Here is a 23540-nt window from a genome sequence, read left to right on the forward strand (position 1 = left end):
CCAGGCCAGGGGGGTGCTGACCAATGACAACACCATCGATGGGAGGAAGCGTTACGGAGCACGACTGGTAACACCCAAGAGTACGATACTGCCGGTCCAGAGGGGAATTGGGAAGTCAGAAAGTTGAGGACAAATTGACATGTACATGTACATGTATATATATAATTATTATTGTGTAATGTACGTGTGTGTCGATAAAGAACATCGGTGGTCTAGTGGAAATGATAATAATTATTATGTGTGCTGGTCTGTATAGCGAACACGCTACTCCCTGGACTGCGTAGACTGCTCATACAGTCAGTTGCCCCGGATTAGGTCCTTACATACGGTAACCATGAAGATTTGGAGGTGCCTAGTAATAGTATAATGTTCATGTAATAGAAGGTAGTCTGCGGCTGTACGCCTTGTACGTACTTGGAGGCCATGGTGCTCCTCAAGTTGTTGTCATGTAAGCAAGCTGACCATGAGAATTTGTACGCTGATGCCTTGGTTGGTGGCAACATGGCTCTGATCTGGGGAGGCCCTGCGATTCAGTGTAGCCTTTACTGAAATTTTGATATGAGCTGGCATTTGGAGAATGGTGCCAGGTCGCAGGAAGTGTAGAGCAAGTTAGTTGCTGGACCGTGTCCAGCTGGGAAGTGTTCGTCTTGGCTACGCAGTTGACCAGCCCAGTGCACATGGTGCACGTGGAGCGTACTACTGCAGTAGCGTAGGTCTACCAAGCACTTGTAAACTGATCCTCACGCTACCATGGTGGTGCGGGATGGGTACTGGCTTTTGTAGGAATTCGGTAGCCCAGCTTTCGTGAGCAGTGTGGTGCCACTCTGCGGGTCACGGTGAGCTACAGTCCATTTCAAAACTATAGACGCGTAGGTCTACCTAGGCAAAAACCGTTATGCCAGCATCTATACCACATAAAATCTGTGATCACTTTGTGCATAATTTTTTCCAAATTGGGCGTCTGTTATCCAATCCTTTAGAAACTATATGAGAGTAATTGTGGAGCGATCCTGAGCAATATTCCGAAAACTATTCTCAAAAAGTTCCAGCCAAATTTGAAATATTTCAAAAACCCTACGCGTCTATAGTTTTGAAATGCACTGTAGTGTAGGATAGAGTGGAGCCAAGAATGACTCCCACTAGCTTCATTGAATCCAACTCCTGAAATGCTTCACTACCAAACTCCAAAGGCGACTGGGCGAATGTGGATGATTTCTACGTTTCTATACATGTGTGTGTATAAGTACTATGGGACGAAATAGCGTGCTGTGCGCAGATTGAGTATTTTGTTTCTGCTCTTGTAGTAGTTGAGCACTCTCAATGTCTCATGTGGGGTAGTGACTTGCTGTTTGCATTTCGCAGAGCTCACTGACTTGTCAGTTTGAGCACTCTGTCAAGGTACGTTCGGGCCTGGTTTAAATCTGGCTTCGGAAAATATTTTTCATTGCTATCACAGGGGCGTCGGACACGGTACGGTCACTACGGTATTGACCGTACCACCTTTTGCCCCAGGTACCCCGTGAATCAATAAAATACACTGATCTGGGATCTAAATTTCCAAAATTTACGGCACGGCCACCACTCCCCCACGAGTAAATTGTACTTCAGATGGCTGACCGTACCACACTAAAACACTTTCCGACTCCCCTCTATCAGGTTTGGCCTCATTTCTCTGTGCTGCACTGATGAGTCCACGAAGGACGAAACAGCATGCTGTCCACGGATTTAGTATAATTATACATTAATTTTATATAATCATAATGTGGATGTGTATGTGTGTGTGTGTGTGTGTGTGTGTGTGTGTGTGTGTGTGTGTCTGTCCGTGTGCATGTGCGTATGGGCGTGTGCATGTGTGCATGCATTTATATGTTTGTCCAGGAGCCGCACCTCAAACTGTGCCGGAGTTAACCTACTGGATTATTCCAACTGCGCCTTTTTCGTCTGCCCAACAAATAAGAACTGCTTGGTTAACAGCTGGGCAACTACCGCTAATTGCAACGCGCGTTGTGGTACTGGCTATTATACTAGGTCAAGGTAAGAAGGGGATGGAATACTGGCACCATGGACATGCATTGTTCGCCTCCATTATCCAAAATTCATGGTTCACCTGTCCTTGTCGAAAGATTAGAATTCCCAATCTCTCGATTTATCAACACAGGTCACAAGTCCGATCTCACCTCTACAGGTGGCACACATCATAGGACAAATGAGTCTGTAGTAATCGCTCTTTCGAAGAATAATACTAGAGAACAACAAAACTGAAAACCACTCGTGTCCAAGAAGAGCAGCATAAAAACCCACCACCGTGGGAGAAGCAAACACATTCGCAAAAGCGCGCCAAACTGTGCTGCATGCACGTGCCTTGACAAGTACATGTACAGTCATGCATACGTGGGCCAGAACAAGTCATACAAAGCACGGGAACGTGGGCATGGAACTAGCGTTTTGTACTGAAACAAGAACAGGCACAAACATGATACAAATCGCGCGACAAGGTCGCCGCGACACTCCAGCCGACCGGGAATGTACACCGGGAGGTAACTTATAGAGCATAAGCAATGCAGATACACACGCACACACACACACACACACACACACACACACAGCAAGCAGGTAAACAGGCATACAGAGAGTTTTATGTGCTTGTGAGGTCACTGCCAATTGGACCAAGCACCACCTAATCCTCACACTCTGACACGGTCAAACTTATCAGGCGTGTGGGATGTGTACGTGCAGCAACGATACAGCTGTCCACTTTGCAATATTCTGCCGGGCCTTGTCAGCTGCCGCACGAGTTGGTCGCTGGGGGTTTCGGAGACATTCGGAGACGGGACGACTGGAGTGGCTGGAGCGCCAGTAGCAGGGACAGGACTAACAGCAGTCACAGGAGGGCTCGCAGGAGCGGAAGGTGGACCCTTGGAGTGGACCACCACTGCTGATGGGCTTCGGAGACATTCGGAGACGGGACGACTGGAGTGGCTGGAGAGCCAGTAGCAGGGACAAGACTAACAGCAGTCACGGGAGGGCTCGCAGGAGCGGAAGGTGGACCCTTGGAGTGGACCACCACTGCTGATGGGCTTCGGAGGATACGCTGGTCAAGGCAGCGGCTGGGGACGTCGTGGGGGAGGCTGTGGGGCACTGGATCGACTCGAGTTGGCGATTGCCTCCAGTTCCGCATCTGCTGTGGCGAGTCCGGACGGGTTCTCCCTCTGTAGAACGGTACGTGCGTCCCTCAGGACTTCCAGGTCATCATCGAACTCGAACTCCCACTTGTCGAGTTGCTCCAGGCGGTCCTCAACATCCGAGGAAGTCGCCTGTTCGGTCAGATCGCGGATTCTAGCCTGTGTGGCATTGATTTCAGCTGCAAGGCGTTCAGCCTGCTGCCAATCTCGTAGCAGGTAGTGTGGTGATGGAGCGTCTTTGGCAAGCTCCCGGGTTAAATTGTGGCGAAGGCGTGTGAGTCGTCGCTTCGTGTTTGCTCTACACTTTACAAGCTGGGCGATAGTCTCCATCACTCTGGTCGGAATTTACTAAATAAACTGAGGAAAATCTCTGGTCACTAAAGCACCATGTCGAAAGATTAGAATTCCCAATCTCTCGATTTATCAACACAGGTCACAAGTCCGATCTCACCTCTACAGGTGGCACACATCATAGGACAAATGAGTCTGTAGTAATCGCTCTTTCGAAGAATAATACTAGAGAACAACAAAACTGAAAACCACTCGTGTCCAAGAAGAGCAGCATAAAAACCCACCACCGTGGGAGAAGCAAACACATTCGCAAAAGCGCGCCAAACTGTGCTGCATGCACGTGCCTTGACAAGTACATGTACAGTCATGCATACGTGGGCCAGAACAAGTCATACAAAGCACGGGAACGTGGGCATGGAACTAGCGTTTTGTACTGAAACAAGAACAGGCACAAACATGATACAAATCGCGCGACAAGGTCGCCGCGACAGTCCTAAGCCTTATTGAGGTGTCGCCAGTGGATGAAGCAGAGAATTTGTGGAAAAAAAGAGTGCTCGCGTACACCAATGCTTGAAGTCTTTTTTATTCTGACCACGACCTGTAGCCAATAAGATAATAATTCCCGTAGCTATGCAGAAGACGTTACGTCAGTAACGTCTGGCGCTAGCCAGGGTCCACACAGCTTTAATTTGGTGTTTGTTTGTGTGTTTGTTTGTTTGTGTCACGCCTGGCGCTATCCGTATCTGACGGCAAAAAAGCATAGGATGTTATAAATTTTTCAATTCTCCTTTTTTTTCAGGCATATCCTGGGATTCGAACCCGCACTATCGCCCTACATGCATTCCCCCATACACTTCGCATTCATACCCATTCTTCCAAGTTGCTTTACGTTATTATCTTGCGTTTGAAAGCCCTATTTGAATATTGCGGGCAGCTGTATGTGGCCAGCTGTGTTTGATGGTACGGTACGGTACGGGAGACGGTGTCGTATTACCCTCGATCGTACCTGTCCCGTACCTATCCCCTACCGTACCGTGCCATCAAAGACGGCTGGCCACAATGCATATTCAAATAGGGCTTTCAAATGCAAGATCACAATGTGAAACAACTTGGAAGAATTAGTATGTATGCGAAGTGTATCGGGGGATGCATGCAGGGCGCGCGATAGTGCGGGTTCGAATCCCAGGTTATGTCTAAAAAAAAAGGAATTTTTTAAAGAATTTATAACATCCCTATGCTTTTTTTGTCTAGGTCATCAAGGCAAAAAAGCATAGCGTAGGGCCCTGAGCTTCCAAGCTCTCTCGTTATAATCCTCACATAATTGTATGGTTTCTTGCCATGCTTGATATGTTCTGAACACAGTAATTGGGGTACTAGCTGTGTACTAGCTGTGCTAGTACTTGTTAGCAACAATCCGAACTGGCGCACACACTGCACTGCATTGCTTTGTACTGCATTCAAGACTGACGTCATGCGCTTTGTTTTGCTGCGTAATCACAAATGGCATCAGCCCGTTTTGCTGAAAAGAAAAACAAATCTTGCTTGCTCTACTTTGAGGTAACAGCAGCTCTACTTTGAGCTAACAGCAGCTCTACTTTGAGCTAACCGCAGCTCTACTTTGAGCTAACAGCAGCTCTACCTTGAGCTAACAGCAGCTCCACTTCGAGCTAACACCAGCTCTACTTTGAGCTAACCGCAGCTCTACTTTGAGCTAACACCTGCTCTGCTCTGAGCTAACAGCAGCTCTGCTATGAGCTAACAGCAGCTCTGCTTTGAGCTAACAGCAGCTCTACTTTGAGCTTCCGAAACCAGTTGTATCGAAACCAGAACTCCTCACTCCAAAGGCGCCTCTTTGTTGACTTGTTTGTGTGAGGGATGGGACTAAGTGCTGGTTTTCAAATTGGTTTCCTTTCCATGAACCGATTGCACTCAATCTCTGGGCAGCTGTTTGTTCCAATCTTGTTCGGTTTCATCAGTGGATCTCAGAGTGCCAGGCTACGTCATTTCCGATGAAGTCTAGTGAGCAGCAATGATTGTTTTTAACCCATTCAGCGCTAAAGTCGTAAAGACGTATAATTATACGTCTTTTTCAATGCCAAATCAGGAGTGCAGAGCCTGGGTGCCATGACCCGTAGCCGTAAATGGGTTAAAGGGAATAGATGGCAACAGGAGGGTGAGCAGAAGCTTTCGGCTTGTTCGTCAGTGTACAACACAACACAGCCATGCACGCTTGAGGACATTTGAGCGGCCCGTTGAGTATTCTTCACAGCCACTGTAGAGACCCTTTAAAAATCGTCGAAACAGCGCTGTATATGGAGGACATTCTATTTGCCAATATCTACAACTTCAAGTCATGTTGCTGGTATGAATGAGGTGAGCCAGAGAGCGCATGTGGTGGACGTGGAACCGATTCAGGGACGTGTGGTGTAAAATTTACAAGAAGCACCTCGATATTGTTGATTTTCATTTCGCTTGTGCTGTGGATATCAGGTCCGTCCGCCAATATCCAAGCGGCACTGGAACGGCTTGTCCCAACCTGTACACATTTGTGTCGTGTAGCAGCAACGCCGGATGTCCGCCAGTCAACTGCATAGTCAATGGTAAGACAATTGGTTTTTATTTGGAGACCTCTACCCTAGATAGGCTTTAGCCTTTGGGGAACCCAATAAATAGAAAGAGATAAATCCTCAATCTGCAGTCAGATCTGGTTATTCGTCCTTTGTGGACCCATCAGCGCAGCACAGAGAAAATGAGGCCAAACCTGATAGCAATGATTAAAAATAAATTTTCCAACGCCAGATTTAAAAAAAACGGGTTCAACCAGGCCAGAACGTACCTTACCAGAGTGCTCCAACTGACAAGTCAGTGAGCCCTGCATAACACAAACAGCAAAGGCACGCCACATGAGAGTGCTCAACTACTACAAGAGCAGGAGCCAACATACTCAATCTGTGGACAGAACTGTTTCATCCTTTGTGGACTCATCAGCACAGCACAGAGAAGATGAGGCCAAACCTGATAGCAATGAAAAATAAATTTTCTAACAAGTTTTCGTACAACACTCATCAGGAATCGTCGTTGTACTAAAGGACACTGAAACAAAAAATTGAACTATTATAGAAAATCTAAGTTAGAGAAATAACACTAAGAGCAACAGCAGTGAAATTTACAAGTGTGAATTTTAACAATCAAAGCGAGAAATGAACAAAGGAGAAAGGAAGGAAAGACAACGTGATAACACATAACAGCAGTACATTACACCTAGAACAGTAACGGCCAAGCTTGGCCGCACTAAACACGACACGTTACTTGAACAATTTCAACCCAATTATACTATCTTTCTGTACACACAAATTAGGCTTATACAGACGCTGATAGATAGCTTCCAACACTTTTAACTGTAGTCCATAACCATGACGACCACGGCACAATACAGTGAACGAAGAATCGGAATACGAATTGCAACAATCAGGACTAGCTAGCAGATGAATTTCTTCATATTTTCATCGTTTTATTGTACATCGTCTCCACCGTTTTTACATTGCATGAATAAAGTACACAAATGTCGGTTCAGCTAGGTTTATTGATTGCGGTTATCAAATTATTTTCTCCTCGCCGTGTGTTTAAATTTTCCAACGCCAGATTAAAAAAAAAGGTTGAACCAGGCCAGGACGTACCTTACCAGAGTGCTCGAACTGACAAGCCCTGCATAACACAAACAGCAACGGCACTACCCCACATGAGAGTGCTCAACTACTACAAGAGCAGGAGCCAACATACTCAATCTGTGGACAGAACTGTTTCGTCCTTTGTGGACTCACCAGCGCAGCACAGAGAAAATGGGGCCGAACCAGATAGCAATGAAAAATCATTTCCCAAAGCCTGATTTAAACCAGGCCCAAACGTACCTTGCCAAAGTGCTCAAACTAAGTAAATAATTATATCCAATGTATTATCTAAAATTTCAAAACATTGTGAACGGTACCATTCGGCTGTTCGATAATGCAAACATCTTTCCCCCTATTCTCCTCCATGCACTCTCAGCCGATATATGGCTACCCTCGGTAGCCATTACACACACCAATAATTCGAAACAACGAAGGGGCTACGGGTACTTCAAGTAATGTTACTGATAATATTCCTTTTGACAGCTGTTTTGCCTACTAACGGCTCGTTCGAGAAGGTGATACTGAAATTTTTTTGTTTTTGTTTTGAATGTCAGAATGGTTTCGCGATAGTTTCGCATAATTCCTACCAAAATGTTACTAGTATGAGTACGAGTGTACAAACTCTAAAACCAGAAAAATAATAATATGTAGCGCAAAATAAAGAGAAGAAAATAATAACCGGTCAAGCGCTAAATACAAACAGAAGAAAAAGAATCATAAGCCAATACGCGCTAAACTGCGCTTAAATTATAATGAAGGGATAAAAACTGGAATCCGCGGAAATTATAACATACAAAATGATACAGAGAAAAGGGGAAAGGCTGGGGGAAACAGGCAGGTTGCCTACAGATGACACTTGGAGACAGCAAGTGTGGCAGGATATGCATGAGGGTCATACCTGCTCGACTTGTGGCGATGCCCACGAAGGCATTCCACGGCCGCCTTCACAAGAGCAAAGGACAGCTGGGCTCTGATCAAAGCCATTGCCACAGAGAAAGGCTCACCATTCTTCTCAGACTTGATGCATGAAGTGCGGCCAAAGAGGGTGGAGGCTGCCTTCCCTTGGCCACCAGTCGTACTGAATACCACGGGGATGAAGGAAGTGTGCTCTACGTTGAGAATGCGACTCTCGTAACTCCTCCTTTTCTCCTCTTCATGCTTTCTGTAGCTGCCAGCGATCGTTGGTTTCCGATTTGAGGGGGGCAAATGGGTTAAAAACCCGAACATCTAGAAAGGTGACACTGAAAAGGATATTGTAATTGACATGGTAAAAAAATTATAATACTAAGCATTTTAAGCAATAAAGAGAACAAATTCTGCTGTCATCGCCAGACAACAACGAAGTCATGAAAGTTTTCCAAAATCGATTTTCATGTAGAAAAAAGATCAATAGTCCTACTAGTTTCGTCATCATCCAGTAACGTTTGGCATTCTTTGTTGCCGTGGAGCGTAGCTCGTGCTCTTCTGCGTTGCGCTTTCCTTCCCCTCTTGGACTTTTCCGAAACTGAGCCTTCCAAGTTAAGGTTGTTAGTTTGCACCTTGGAGAAGTGTTGGGGCTAAGTGTCAGGTCTCTGAATGTCTTAGTATTCCTTGTCAGTTGTGTGCCATTTTGTCGCCGCACTCGCTGACTGTAAGTATGACCTGGTTACTTTGGCGGACAGTTAGGTATATTATGGGCGCAAGAAACTTGGCAAGGTTTAACACTGAGAACTGAGTTGCATGAACCTTCTCAAAGCAGCACGCAGTGCCCAGGGTTCTAGGAAAAATAGCATTTGAGAAACTGTATTCATATTGTCATCCAATCACAAGTGGCTGACATTTTGCACGACTCGGTAATGTACCACAGATACAGTCTACGAGCATGTAAATACTTAGCTGATCATGGAAAGAAAAGGGTTTTGGCAAGAAACTACACAACTGAGAAGGCTGTCGCATAAGCCCTGTGCAACGTAATCTGGCGCTGTCACTGGTGGCTGGCCTGGACTGAAAACTGACCGAGCATTCTTAGCTGGTCTTTGGTAGCACTGAACAAGCCACCATGGCACGGTGTCAACGGTAGTCGAACAGTCATGCACTCGTAAATGGAGCTGGGAATAACTGTGACCTCCGCGCCCGTGTCCACTTTGAAGCAGATCGCGGAGTCATTTACGTTCACATCCACATACCGTGCTTTGGCTGAGGACGAAAGTGCACCCAGGAACAGAGGAGTTATGTCCAAAGCAAACAGTGTAGAGGCAGACACCAAAGCAGGCCGTGTACACTCTGGTGGCTCATCCAACTGGTCGCACTGGTCGACCCTGCCTGTGCGGCGCTTAGGCCAACAGCTGACATCCAGCTGCGTACGCCAGCAGACACAGCATACGCAGATGACCTAGACTTTGTGACTACCGACGGTCAGCGGCTGTCGTCCATGATGCCCAGCATTACCAACGCACTACTCACCTGGGATTTGATGGTCAGTGAGTCAGCGACAGAGCTTTTAAACATGTTGAGCGATGCCTTGACCATATTGCCGAGGAGTGGAGGGTCACGAAGAAACTGGGTGAATGCTAAATCTCAATTAGTGATTGTGCAGGGTATCGAAAGCACCTTTTTGGCTGTTGCAGTATGTGAATTATGTTGAAAGGGACAGGGCAGTGAGCTGACATATACAAACGCAATATAGTAGGAAACGTTTCATGTGCATATACAGTAAAACCTGTAACTAACGACCACCGTGACTAGCGACCGGCCTGGTACTACCGACCACTTTGTCAGGCACGGACGGTCTCACATTCAAAATGCACTGTGACTAGCGACTACCTGCTGAACGCGACCAGCGACCGCCTTTTCTTGTCCCAATGTCGAATTTTGACCCGTAACTAGCGACCGCGATGTAGCAAATCAAACATTGCTTGAAGCTCCTTCTCGAAATTTTGATGATTTTCCATGGTCGTTTCGATACTACAGCTGGACAAATGAGCACAGGCTCATTTTTACTGAGAATCAGTGTGGATTGCACTACACCTGTCATAATTTCAAGTGCTGTCAAGAACAAACATGATAGGAAACGTCTTGGAGAGCGCATCCAAAGCTCTTTGATCGATGTTACTACTCGAAGGAGAAACTAAGACTGAGCGGCTCTCTGTCGAAGTGCAATCACACAGCTCAGTCACCAGACTCACCACTACACCAGGTCACACTGACAGTCTGTGCTGGCTAGCTAGCATGCTACGGTATTATGTACTCACCTGTACGGAACACAGGCCAGGATACGATGGCGGATAATAGTCTACAGTGAAAGGTGCGAAAACTCGCAACATCGCCGCATCACGTACTGGTACACACCAGTACAGTTTACGCTACACTACATCCAAGTCGGAGCGACTGAGTTTCCACTGTAGATCAACACACTGATACCAGTTGCCGGTGTAGTCGCACACAGATGAGGATGGAGTCGATAGTGACTAGTGCACTGCCTGGCCAGGCCAGCGCTGCTCTGGAAACCCAGTGAGTCGACATACGTGTCAAAAGGTCGTATCGCTTCCGGTGTATAAAAAACTTGATTTTCTCTCTCTCCAAGTGTTGTATGATCTGAAAGAAGAATGTCAGTGCGCAAGTGGTGGGGGATTGTATTATCTGCATTTTGACATACATATCATAATTATAATGGGATCCATATATGGTCGCGCGGTGCAAACCTCTAACTAAAGACCACCTGCCACTAACGACCACTTTTCCGGGCACCAAGGGGTGGTCGTTAGTTACAGGTTTTACTGTATGTGCGTTACATATTTAGCAAGACACTCACATGAAAAAAGGATGTTGATAATCCACTAGCCATTTGCTTGTTTTTCCATTACAGTTTGGACAAGCTGGGGCACTTGCTCAGGCGGAGGCTGCACTTCCCTTGGGACTCACATGCGCTACCGAACCGTCACACGAAGCGCATCGGGTGGCGGAGCTGCTTGCCCTGTTCTGTCCGACACCGGTAAATGCGGAGGCTGCTGTACGCAGAATTGCTTGTTGAACAGCTGGAGTGCCTACGGTGGTTGCTCATCCAGCTGCGGGGCGGGAACAAGGGTAAGTTTTGGATTTGGTTGGTGTTCAGTGTGAAGATGCATCACAAAATCAATAATACTGTAGAACGGAAATTTTTAGGGCGTAATTTTTTTTGCATTTCTGAATCGGGGTCAATTCGCAAGGAAATATTTTAGTGATCCGAGTTTCAAAGTAAAAAGAAAAGACGATGACTTTTATTGCACTGTACATGCCAAATTTGGATTGGCGCGGCCTTAGCGAAAATACTCCTTTCGCTAAAATCGCTAAAATATCGCCGGCGCTAAAATTAGCTGTTTTGCAGTGCAGACTAGAATATGGTTTTGGGCTTCTCTCATCTACTGAAACACATTCTTTGAACAGGGCTGAGGGATAGCTCAGTGAACGCTTCACAGGGGCGTCGGAAGGTATTTTAGTGAGGGCCGGTCAACCATCTGAAGTACAGTTTATCCGTGGGGGAGAGGTGGCGAGCCGCGCGGCGAACAATTTGGAGCCCAGATCAGTGTATTTTATTGATGCATGGGGTATCTGGGGCGAAACGTGGTTCAGTCAATACCGTAGTGGCCGTAGCGTGTCCAACACCCCTGCTTCAATGGAGCAACAGCTGGACGAATAGAGCATGCACATAAAGTAACCTGTGGCCTCAGTGTTCCCCTGGCTCAGTTCAATACAAGCATACAACAAAGAATACAGTCCCCGTGGGAACAGGTTGACATTGAAGAAAGCCCAATGCCGCATCACTGCAGTATTCGTCTGCCGGGATTGCTATAAAAAGTTCCAGTATGTTTGAAACCTAGCCTTCACCGTGACTGCACCAGATGAACTAGAGTGGCTAAACCCCTTTATTCCATCAGCGAGTCATGGAGTACTTTATCATGGTTCGCTTCAAGTCAATATCAGAATTAAATTATCCATCAAGTACAGTCAATTTTGCGTATAACGAGACTCAGCGGGGCAGCAGAAAAGTGTCCTTATTCACGAAGTGTCCTTACACCCGAAGTCTCATATGTATTACGGCTAGATCGTACTTTGCTCTGGGCATGGGAATTCTGTCGTTATTCGCGAATCGTCACTATATTCACAGTCGTTATTAAGGAAGTTGACTGTGCTGTATGACCAGATATTTTAACGTCAATTAAAGTTAACGATCTCCAGATTTCTGTGGGTTTGCGAGGCAAAATTCTAACGAATTCTGTCTCAAAACTGGCAAATTACTGTACATGTACATATCGTTTTGCACATATCGGCGTCAAATGTTAGCGCTTTTTATAATGCGTTAAATCAATAGAATTTATTGTTCATTTTAAAGAATGCAGAATGATGGTGAAGCAAGGAAAAATTGTAATATACTTCGAAGTAGAAAAAATGTGGGCACAAGTTATGCAGTTATGCATCGATCGCATAACTTGTGCCCACATTTTCCATATTACAATTAAATGTTCGTTGACATTACTGGTCTATACGATACTATTCTCATACTCTCGTTTGTACGAGAGACAAGGCAAAAATGGAAAAACTATAGATTCAAACCACTAGGGATCTTTCTTCCTTGAGGCCAAATTTTGGGCTGGACGTCAAGCAGAAAAGAGAATCACTACTAACGGGGATAATCTGCAAGGGGCTTAGGCCATCATGTTTGTCTGTAAGAAGAAGCAGCGCTGCCATTGTCCGTGAATGTTGTGTTTCAGACTCGCTATCGCAATGTTGCCAGGTCTGCCAGCTGTGGAGGCTCGGCGTGCTCCAATACCAGGTCTCAGAATATTGCTTGCGTTGGCACTGGTGGAGCAAGGAACTGTCAGGTTAGCTAGCTCACTGTGATGCAAACGCTTACACATCCACCACCGTGCAGAACTCAACCTCACTAGTCATACCACATTGTCGGTGCGACGCCAGTGTCTTTTAGGTTTTTATTATCTTCACCAAATGTTCGGCCATGGTTCATCACCAGGATGACTCCATATAAACAGCACAGAGATGAACGTTGAGGGTGAGAAGTGCACAGTATATGGGCATGTTGGATTCTGAAAATTGTGCAGGAAATGTCTGCTGTACTGCTAAGTTCTTGATTTGTCCTGAATCCTTCTGTCAACAGTGGGTTGTATTATCAACAGTGTGGTTTCTCTGCTAGCATGTACAATGAACTGTAGGTACTTAGTGGCTACCGTTCTCGTCATTTACACAAGCCCTGTCCATTGTTAAAAATAGAAATTTCGATCATCAGGAGGCTCCGTTCTGATGTGATTCTCTTTCCCGTTTCAGGTCAATTCCTGGGGAGGCTGGGGTGGATGCTCGGTCTCTCGATGTGCTACTGGCGTGCGGTACCGTAATCGAAACGTGAGGGTCAATGCATATTGTGGTGGAGCCGCCTGCCCAACTCTCCTTTCCTACAGCACCTGTGGTGGCTGCTGCCCGACTAACTGCGTGTGGAACAGTTACAATTCATGGACTGGCTGCAGTGCAACATGCGGCAGTGGATCCCGGTAAGTTCCTTGCTGTAGCTGTACAGTCCGGGCCAAAGAAATTGCAGCATTTGTGGATTGGATTTTTGGATTGGTTTATTTAATGTCGAATCACAGGCAGTGTTGCCTTATTGCATAAAATCGACTAAGCATTTCCATTTCAATTACATCATGCACGGTCCAAAGACACTTTTGAGGGCCTTTAGCGCTGCTTTCGAGTTTCGGCTCACAGATCGGATTTCGTTCGCCGCAACAGTGTTTTTCACGATTCAGATAGAAGCATTACAGTGGTTTGTGTGTAGCCTTCTTCTATTCATATCATTATCAGTCCTGCTTCACTAGTCATGACATCATTGGTCCTGGAGTCCCAGTCACTACACCATGGGTTCCGGAGTCTTAGTCATCATGGGTTCCGGAGTCCAGTCATGACATCATGGGTTCCGGAGTCCCAGTCATGACATCATGGGTTCCGGAGTCCAGTCATGACATGGGTTCCGGAGTCCCGGTCATGACATCGGTCCCGGAGTCCCAGTCATGACACCATGGGTTCCGGAGTCCCAGTCATGACATCATGGGTTCCGGAGTCCCAGTCATGACATCATGGACTCCGGAGTCCCAGTCATGATATCATGGACTCCGGAGTCCCAGTCATGACATCATGGACTCCGGAGTCCCAGTCATGACATGGGTCCCCGGAGTCCCAGTCATGACATCATTGGCACTGTTGTCATGGCATGTTGCAAAATTCGATTCGAGAATTATTTGTGCACGTTGTTGCATTATGGTTCTTGACTTGTAGAGTCCGATGTCTGATGTCATATAATCTAGTGCATGTGTGAGTAACGTGTGAGGTGTGATGCATATGGTATGTGGTGCATGCAAGTGTACGCGTTGTCAGAAAGCGTATATCCAACATCTGAAACTGCTGCATTTTCTGTCCCCCACTGCCCTGAAGGTATCGATATCGTTCAGTGAGGACAACAGCCTCTTGTGGTGGCTCGTGCGTTGGTTCTGGAACAGGCACTGAGGGGTGCACGCAAAACATTATGAAAACCTGTGTGCTGGGAGACTGGGGTGCATGGACACCTTGTACGAATCCATGCGGATCGGGTAAGCATGCTGTACGCTTGTGAGGTGCATGAAGTGGAGCTTGTGCCGCATCATGATGACCACCTTATCTATGCTGAGCGACCTGTTTTTGAAGATCACCCGTAAGAATTATAATGAAAAGTACAGACCTGCGTAAAGGGCGGGTCGAGGCCCACCTACCCACTTCCATGGGACGCCACCACCTCATGATCAGGCATCAGATGCAGCTCCTAAGCGCTGCGGGGGAAAGTGGATCACATCTGTGGAATATTGTATGGTTGTTAGATATTGCATGAATAATTATTGCCACAAACTAATGGTTCGCACCAAGAAATTGATTATACAGTCTTCTCTCCATCGTGTCTTCTAAAGTATTTTACTTACCTTTGCGCCATGGCACGCCTACTACGTTTCCATGGCCCTCATGTACGGCTGAAGCAGTGACACATTATGAAATCAAACTGATCTTATTCAACAGTTTGCGGGAGCTTTTGGTGCTGGCTTCTTTTGCCGCAGCCTGTGGTATTTAAAGATCTGTAGACAGTTCCAGGTTTGGGAAAGTGGCACTGAGTCTGTGATGATTTCCTTTGCACATGGTGAAATGATAACTACAGTGCTGGCAACTGAAATCCGACCCCCCCGGGCGGCGCGGCACGCCGCCCGGGGGTCGGATTTCAGTTGCCAGCACTGTAGAATAGTGCTTTTCCGCTCCAGATTGATACGTCGAGGGTGTAATCATCTTTCGTCTGCAGGTACACAATCTCGTACCCGGCCAGTGGTTACACAAGCGCAATGCGGAGGAAGATGCCCCCCCACCACCGAAAGCCAGACCTGCACCGATTACATCAACGAGGATTGCCGGGTATGCGGTGCTTTTCCGAAAAGAACAATGCATTCTTTTCCAAGCTAGTGAAGCACGATTGCAGATTACCTGCACCATTTGAAGCTAGAATTCTGAGTCATCTGTTAAGTGCATGCTGCATTGTTTCACCATGAACTGAACAGGCAGAGTACAGCAGAGGGTTCTTCACATTGGCCTCATTCCTTTCAGTTACTTGCTGTGCTGGGTGGTGAGGCATCATGGTGCAATGCAATCGATGGCATCCTTTAACACAGTGGAGATGAATTGCGCAGGATGTGTCCTACAACAGTGAATTTCACACTATTCACCACTTAATTAAAGGAGGAGAATATCACTATAATGCCCAGACATAGCTTGGCACATGTTCACATACTTTCTTGCAAGTACCGCATTTTCCGGAGTACAAGCCGCACTTTGAACACTCAAATTTCACCCAAAAACGGGGGTGAATAGTACGATAAATGTGTGTATGTTGTGGCAAAAAAATGGGGTGTGCGCTGCTTATACTCCAGTGCGGCTTATACTCGGGGAAAATATGGTATTTCAGCACTTGGGGAGACTTTCATCGGGATCTGCTAGGCCGGTACACTGGGGTGGGCACTTGCAAGCCTAGTGTGTTTTGCACCTCTGTTATAACAAGTTATTCTATGAACACATTGAACTTCCACTTGAACAGAGACTCCCTCGGTTTAGGCTAAGGCCTGTGGAGAATCCATAAATACAAATACAAATAGAAATACGAAACCACTCAGAAACCACTCAGAAACCACTCAGTGCCAACCAAGTGAATAATTCTAGGAGCTCCCGATATCCTACTTCAACAGGAGGTTTTTCTTCTTGAAATATATTTTCTTGTTGAAGCTCTACCTGGATTGTGTTTGTTGCTGTGTTGTCTCGCCGCCAGGTTACTGATTGGGGTACCTGGACTGCGTGCAGCCAAAAGTGTGCCGTCGGAAAGATCTACAGATATCGGAGGATTACTTCTGCTCTTGTGTGTCAAGGGATATGCCCATATGCGCTCACAGTAAGCATGGAGCATGGGAAGAATGCATAGAAAGGCTCGCGTCTGACTTCTGCACTGAGCAAGGCTTGTCTTCAGTTTTCCGGGAGTGGCCTTCTGTTGTTGCTCCCGTGCCTTCTGTCTACGTTGATGAGAGATTCTACGTTGATAAGAGATTCTGTGTGAACTTGGCAGAGAACGCAAGTGTTACATATTACCAGCCATGCTCAGGTCTTCTTATTGCTTAGCCCTAAAAAAAAAGCTTAGAAAGAGAGACTAGAGCGCATGAATGAATGAGATGAATAGTATGGCTTTGTGACGGATGTCTTTCCTTTCCCCGCTGCACGCTATCATTGTAGGACTCGAAGGACTGTGGAAATGCTAATGGCTGCTGTGAGCAAAACTGTAATAATGGCGTGTGCTCCTGCAAACCTGGCTACAAGAAGAGTGGATGCAAATGCATTGCTATCGGCTGCGGGGCTCCTGCAGTCGGGTCCTACTGTCCTACTGGCAAAACCTGCAAGACACCAACGTTTACCTGCACCGACAGTAAGTCAACTGATATATCCTGCATCCAGCGGAGCACCGTGCATTCTTGAACTATGCTCTCCTTGACACAGGTGTCGCATTGCATTAGGGACTAGCTGTAAAGTTCGACTTTGGCTTGCACAGCGCTGTTCATGTGTGCAATGTCAGTATATGTATTGATGACAGTGTATGATTGTGCCCTGGAGTATCCTCTACACTTGTAATTGACAGTACGAGTAATTGACCCTGCGGACATGATGAATTTGCGTACAGTTATACTGTCGCCTCTTTTAGCATCATCCTTTTCTGTAAGTCGGTTTCGAAATGGTATAAACCTAACAGCACCATGTGTTTCCCTCCCATCCTTAAGTCCATGAGTGGTTATGAGCTATCGGAAGACGTTTGACTTCCAATAGAAATCTATTTGTATCTAGACTCTGGGGTATAGTGACTACTGATGGGAACAGACCACATGGGTTAGATGCATGGTACCTTTCTTGATATCTACACACTAGGGTACAGAGACTACTGACGGAAAATACCACCCAGTGTTTTAGATGCATGATATCTACACACTAGGGTACAGAGACTACTGATGGGGAATACCACACAGTGTTTTAGATGCATGCACCTTCCTAGATCACCTGATTGCTCAGTGTTGAAAAAAAAGGCTAGCTTTCTCTGTTTTCATCAACTGACCATGAGCTGGGGTTTCATTCAAGTCTCTACGAAGCCCCGCAAGTCCCCGGTTGTCTCTGGGAGGATGCTATGTGGATAGTCCGTGATATGCTCCAATGTGCGTCATTTGTGTTTTACCTTCAAAGCTCAATACTTGTTCCTGTCCACGTGCTCGTTCACGTGTCCGAGTGGATACGGTTTGAATGGTGGTTCATCGGCTGTCATCTGCCAGGCCAGTCTAGTCTGGACAGACCATAGCAAAACACACTGTGAGCTGCTGAACAAGGCACCAACAAATGTGAGTACTCTCTGTGTGTGCGGGTGCGAAGCCCATGGCTTGTGTGCCAACAAACCGTTCTCCAATACGTTCTACAGAATTATTATGTTAACTTTATGTCTGGTCCTAGCCTGATTTATTATTTGAAGTGCCTAATCCAACTTTTCAGAATGCGAGAATAGCATCTTAGGAGAGAATTTGTCAGCTAACAACCCTATTCTCTCTGCGGACTGTAGATTGGCCTGTCACACACCTATATCAAGGAGAATTCTCCAAGTGGAACCGCGGTCGGATCGTTCACCACTAACGATCCCAACCCCAGTGACACACATTCCTACACACTTGTCAGCTCGGCGCCCGGAAAGTTCTATATCTCTAGCAGCACTCTGTATATCTCGTTTGTTCCAAACTACGAAACCCAGGCAAAGTCGTGAGTTTTGTGCTGTGTGCTGTGTGTGTGTGTGTGTGTGTGTGTGTGTGTGTGTGTGTGTGTGCTGTGCTGTGTTTCGCTGTGTTTGCTGTGTTTCGCTGTGTTTGCTGTGTTTCGCTGTGTTTGCTGTGTTTCGCTGTGTTTGCTGTGTGTGGGCCGTGGCATCGTGCTGTATGAACCGTGTTTGGTGTGGTATGTCATAGATATGAGCCAAAGATTGTGAATAAAGAGTACAGTCTAGGTTTAAGTTGGCATATGTGTATGAGAATTCACTCACTTTGCGGACAGAACTGTTTTCTCCTTTGTGGACTCATCGACACAGCACCGAGAAAACGAGGCCGAACCTGATAGCAAGGAAAAAGAAATTTTCCTAAGCCAGATTTAAACCAGGCCCAAACGAAAATTCATTTTCACCAACTTATATGCCCTTTTTCCATTTCAATAAAGAACAGGCCTCGCTTTCCATCCACTCTCTCCTTCTGGCACTGATTTTAGCTGAACTCGTAGAAGGGAAAACGTGTTCACTTCTGCTGCTTTCATTTTCAGATGATACAGTGGTCCTATAAGTGCTTGCCTCTGTTCCCAGCACACATTACCCCACTCTGCACACAGCACAGTCCCATTTCCCCCCACTCTGAACACAGCACAGTCCCATTTCCCCCCACTCTGCACACAGCACAATCCCATTTCCCCCCACTCTGCACACAGCACAGTCCATTCCCCCTCCCCCCCCCCCCCCCCACTCTGCACACAGCACAGTCCCATTTCCCCCCACTCTGCACACAGCACAGTCCCATTTCCCCCACTCTGCACACAGCACAGTCCCATTTCCCCCCCCCCCCCACTCTGCACACAGCACAGTCCATCCCCCCCCCCCCCACTCTGCACACAGCACAGTCCATCCCCCCCCCCACTCTGCACACAGCACAGTCCCATTCCCCCCCCCCCCCTATTGAAGTTAAAGGGGAAGTCCGGTGAAAAATTTAAATTTCAGGGTCGGTAGAGTTTCGGGCGCTGAGTCGAATGGTGTTGGTCCCACGTGTCTCCGACAAAGCGTTCTCAAGATATTTCCGTTTGAAAAACTGAGTTTCGGGGGCTGCGCCATGACGTCATGCGGCCGCGCCACACCCTCTGCAACGTCATAGCGTGCAGCTAGGTCAAAAGGAGTGAGTGAAAGCAATAGTGTCAGTGCTATTTCAAATGATTTGGCGACTGATAGTTTGGTGCAAGCGACCCCGAAGACCTGTAACTCCTTGTGAGAGTGAGGATGCAGCCATGGCTGACCTTCATGAGTTCGGTCTGGGGCTGAGAACCTCGGTATTCAGCTGAAGAAATGGCCACGCGGGCCGGTCAAGAGTGAGTGCTACTGAGTTTCCGACTGATGAAGAAGCAGCAGCTATTGCAGACGAGGCTGATCAGATCGCTGGAGAGCAGGGTCGCCAAAATGGAGAAGAATGATGCGAGTGCTCTAAATGTTGTTCCATACCGATTAGATTCGCTTAGACTCCAGTAGCCTGCCACATGGTGATGTTTTGGTGCGAACTTGGAATATTTCGGACTACTCAATTGGAGAACAGTGCAGGCTCTTTGAACCAAGGGCACGCCTCTTCGCTCGCAACGCTATGGAATCTGAAAGTTCTAGGTCCGGGAGCTGTTCGCTGTTTTGTCACTTGTCACGGTTGTGCACTCATCGCTGTAACATAAAAATAATGAGGCGGGTGCGGAAAACTAAAATTTTCTTTCTCAAACTGTCAAAGCACAACCACCGGCACCGGCAAGGAGAAACGCACGTTCTCTGACTGCATGACTGTATAATACGACTGATACGAGTGTAGTACATGACAAGTCCGTGTGTTGACTAGTTTTCTGAGTCTTGTGTCAGTTGTGACTCGAGTCTTGTAGATCTACATACTACCCCAGCACGGCAATGCGGGAGTAGTTCCGTCTGTGATGAGTTTGTTGACTGCACTACACAGTCTACAGCTAGATAACACACTGCATGCACGCAGCGCAGTGCGCGTAGAGGCTGACGGAAAAGTCCAACTCGGAAACGGCTATAATACGGTATAACCTCCAGGTTTACCGAGCTGAAAATCACAGGGTACGTAGTGTTTGTAACACTGAATCGAATGGTCTTGGTCCGAAGAAGCTGCAACAAACGGTTCCCCAATCGAACGCGCTCCGAATATGGCCATTTTTGTACACAACTAGATGGTGTGGCTACCTGGCTGCACGCTGTGACGTCATCACCTGGATCTGGGTGATGCGCGCTCAAATTCGCACATGTTCGATTGGGCGTATCTGACGAACCATAAGCCGCAGCCTCCTCGGACAAAGACCATTCGACTCAGCGACCCGAACTCTACGGACTGTGAAATTTAAATTTTTCACCGGACTTCCCCTTTAAGCAGCGAATAGAAATCACTACAGCCTGCCAAAAACCATGCTAGACAGTTATCATGTTACCACTCTGGCACTGCTTAGCTGTCCACAGAAGATTATCTCATGAAGCACTCTTAGAAATGTAATGATCTGGCCAGGCCAGAGGCAGAGCGGACTCGTGCAGTGTTGAAGACGTTCAAGTTTCTCTCTCTATGCCCATGCAGGTATGTGATTGATGTAAAGAGTACAGACTCCGGGGGCATGTCGTACACTAAGAAGTTCACGATCACCATCCAAGATCTCAATGAGAAGCCAACTGCGTGCCAGGTGAGACCCCTGTTCATCCTGTGCAGCACATCTCTCTAAAAACAAATAAGCATTACAGATCCGCCTACAGGGCAGGTCAAGAACCACACTTCCACTTCCGTGGGACGCCACCACCCCATGATGCAGCTAGTTAATGGTGGGATAGCATGGATGAGATCCACCAGCCAGAGGCCAAACTGGGTTGAAATCCCATTTGCCACATCCATGTTATCCTTGTGCCCAATCGTTCCCAACTCACAGTAGTCGGAAATGATTTGATAATGCTTGATGTGTACAAGGTGATGACAAAGATTGTAATTTGATATGCTGTCATGGACAGGGCCGGTCGAGGCAGCGTGAATAGAGTGCTCGAAATGTGCAAAGCAATAGTAGTTGTATTTCTCGCTGGCCGAGCGCAGCGAGATAGGCGAGTAATGATTTCTCGCGAAACATTTTCAGTTGCAAATATGGCATCTGGTGTGTTCTTTATTGTCGATTCTTTTCCTGACTTCTTCAGTCAGTTTTGAGTCTCACCAGTGTCCTTGCCTTGCCACCCGTCATTTCTGTGCATCTTATCATTGCTTTTTGTATCAGGTTTTGCCCCCGTGATGTGCTTGCCATGCCTACATGATGATTTTAAATCGCCATTGCGGTTTTTTCCCTCACAACCGCGTCCGTCGGCTGCGTCCGTCGGCGCGAGGGTTTTTTCCCTGGCTGGCTCGGTCCAGGAAAATTAATCTGACGGTCCCAAGAGGTTCTGCATCATGGAGTATTTCTGCTATCCACAGGCATGCCTATTCTATCTGAGACACTCTGTTCTCAGTCCTTGCTTCTATACCTCACTCGTTGTCCGGTTCACATCTGGCTGCGGCCAACTACCACTGGGGATGAGTTAGAGCTAGATCTTATGTCGTTGAATGTCTCAGTAGCCGCTGTCAGTTTTGTGCCCTGTTATCACACGTCCTGACTGCTTATTATCTTGTTACAGTCGTGGATAGTTGCTTCGTAACTCGTGCCCATGTGTTTCCTTCTCCTATTTTACAATAGTAGTATTTTTTGTGTAATATGGTCATGTATCTTTGACCTTGATGAATTATCAAACATTCCTTGTCGGTGATAGCAAGCAGGTCTTCATAAGTATGTGATTTCATTAGTACGAGCATGCTAACTTTCTTATTTCCCTCACAACCGCTAATCTCTCCTGTAGTTGGCTAACACTCACTGCGCCTTAAAATGTTGCAATAGATTAATACAATTATAAGATAATAATGAGCTTTCTGTTTTCTTCTCGCAGCTGTCTTCTACAACGATCCAGGAAAATCCAATGCTGAATACTGTCGTTGGCGCTATTAAAACATCTGACCCGGACACGGCTCAGACATTTAGATACTCACTCCTGGACTCGGCTGGCGGACGATTCAAACTGGACGGGAGCACTGTGAAGGTAGGAGTTGGTACTGCTGCTATGATCTAGTCATGCATTTATTCATCATTGGCACATGCATAGGCAAAGTAATGTTCGACCTTCAGCTGCAGTTCTTCTTCGAATCTGAGAATGGTGCGGTTGTGCTAGTATCCGCTTTCCACAAAAATATCCGGATAGGCGAGCGGACCGGATAATCGAACGCACATACTGAATGCATGCATGACATATGCTGTAAATCGGTAACCAACGATTTTCTTCCGGATTGCGAGGGATCCGGATAAAAGCGGACCGGATAAGCGAGGTCTAATTGTAATGGCATACCCGACTTGTGTTTATAATTATGGTCCTTCAATATGTGATGACTTGTGTGTGTGTTTGACTCCCGCAGGGTGCTAGCCGTAGTTATTTTTAAGGACAGCTCCCTTGGTCACTTAACATTACAGTACGGTGTGGGAACATGGATTAGCGAACAAGTCAGAGTATAATTTTGATGGAGCTCTCAAGGCAGCAATTGTTTCCTCTCAAGGTGTCAAGAGAGGCCAAGATACACTTGAGAAATTTCGTTGGTTGACATATCCCCAAAATTTACTTGTGATCATTGAACGGTTGGTGCTAGTTGAAAAAGCAGATATTGTTTTTGACTAGTTCCTCTCTGACCATCTGCCCAGGTTGCACTGCCATCAACTAGATGTATTTCAGATGGTGGCACGGCGTGCCTATACAACTTTGAATCGGCCACGCTGAATCGATTCACCATCACGGTACGCACCACCGACAGCGGCTCACCAAGCCTGTACTATGACTGCAAACTGACAATCGACACGCGCAACATCAACGATCAGCCCAGAAACCTGCAGCTAGCCGGGTACACTATCAAGGAAGGCAGTGCCATTGACACCAGAGTCGGTAAGAAAAGCAAAGCTA

General features: G+C 46.8%; 1 protein-coding gene across 1 annotated transcript in view; it reads left to right on the plus strand.

The window, feature by feature from the left end:
* The window catches only part of LOC135822462 (protocadherin Fat 4-like), a 69991-nt gene that overhangs the window by 11880 nt on the left and 34571 nt on the right, over positions 1–23540 (plus strand). Inside the window, exons 2-15 of the mRNA XM_065335232.1 lie at positions 1879–2034; positions 5964–6073; positions 10986–11203; positions 12868–12978; positions 13439–13659; positions 14594–14748; positions 15480–15589; positions 16494–16613; positions 16949–17138; positions 17942–18093; positions 18309–18502; positions 21109–21211; positions 22485–22634; positions 23285–23522. Of these exons, the coding sequence (XP_065191304.1) occupies positions 1879–2034; positions 5964–6073; positions 10986–11203; positions 12868–12978; positions 13439–13659; positions 14594–14748; positions 15480–15589; positions 16494–16613; positions 16949–17138; positions 17942–18093; positions 18309–18502; positions 21109–21211; positions 22485–22634; positions 23285–23522 (2228 nt within the window). The remainder of the gene's footprint in view (positions 1–1878; positions 2035–5963; positions 6074–10985; positions 11204–12867; positions 12979–13438; positions 13660–14593; positions 14749–15479; positions 15590–16493; positions 16614–16948; positions 17139–17941; positions 18094–18308; positions 18503–21108; positions 21212–22484; positions 22635–23284; positions 23523–23540) is intronic.

Source organism: Sycon ciliatum, chromosome 8, assembly GCF_964019385.1.
Source record: "Sycon ciliatum chromosome 8, ocSycCili1.1, whole genome shotgun sequence".
NCBI lineage: Eukaryota > Metazoa > Porifera > Calcarea > Leucosolenida > Sycettidae > Sycon > Sycon ciliatum.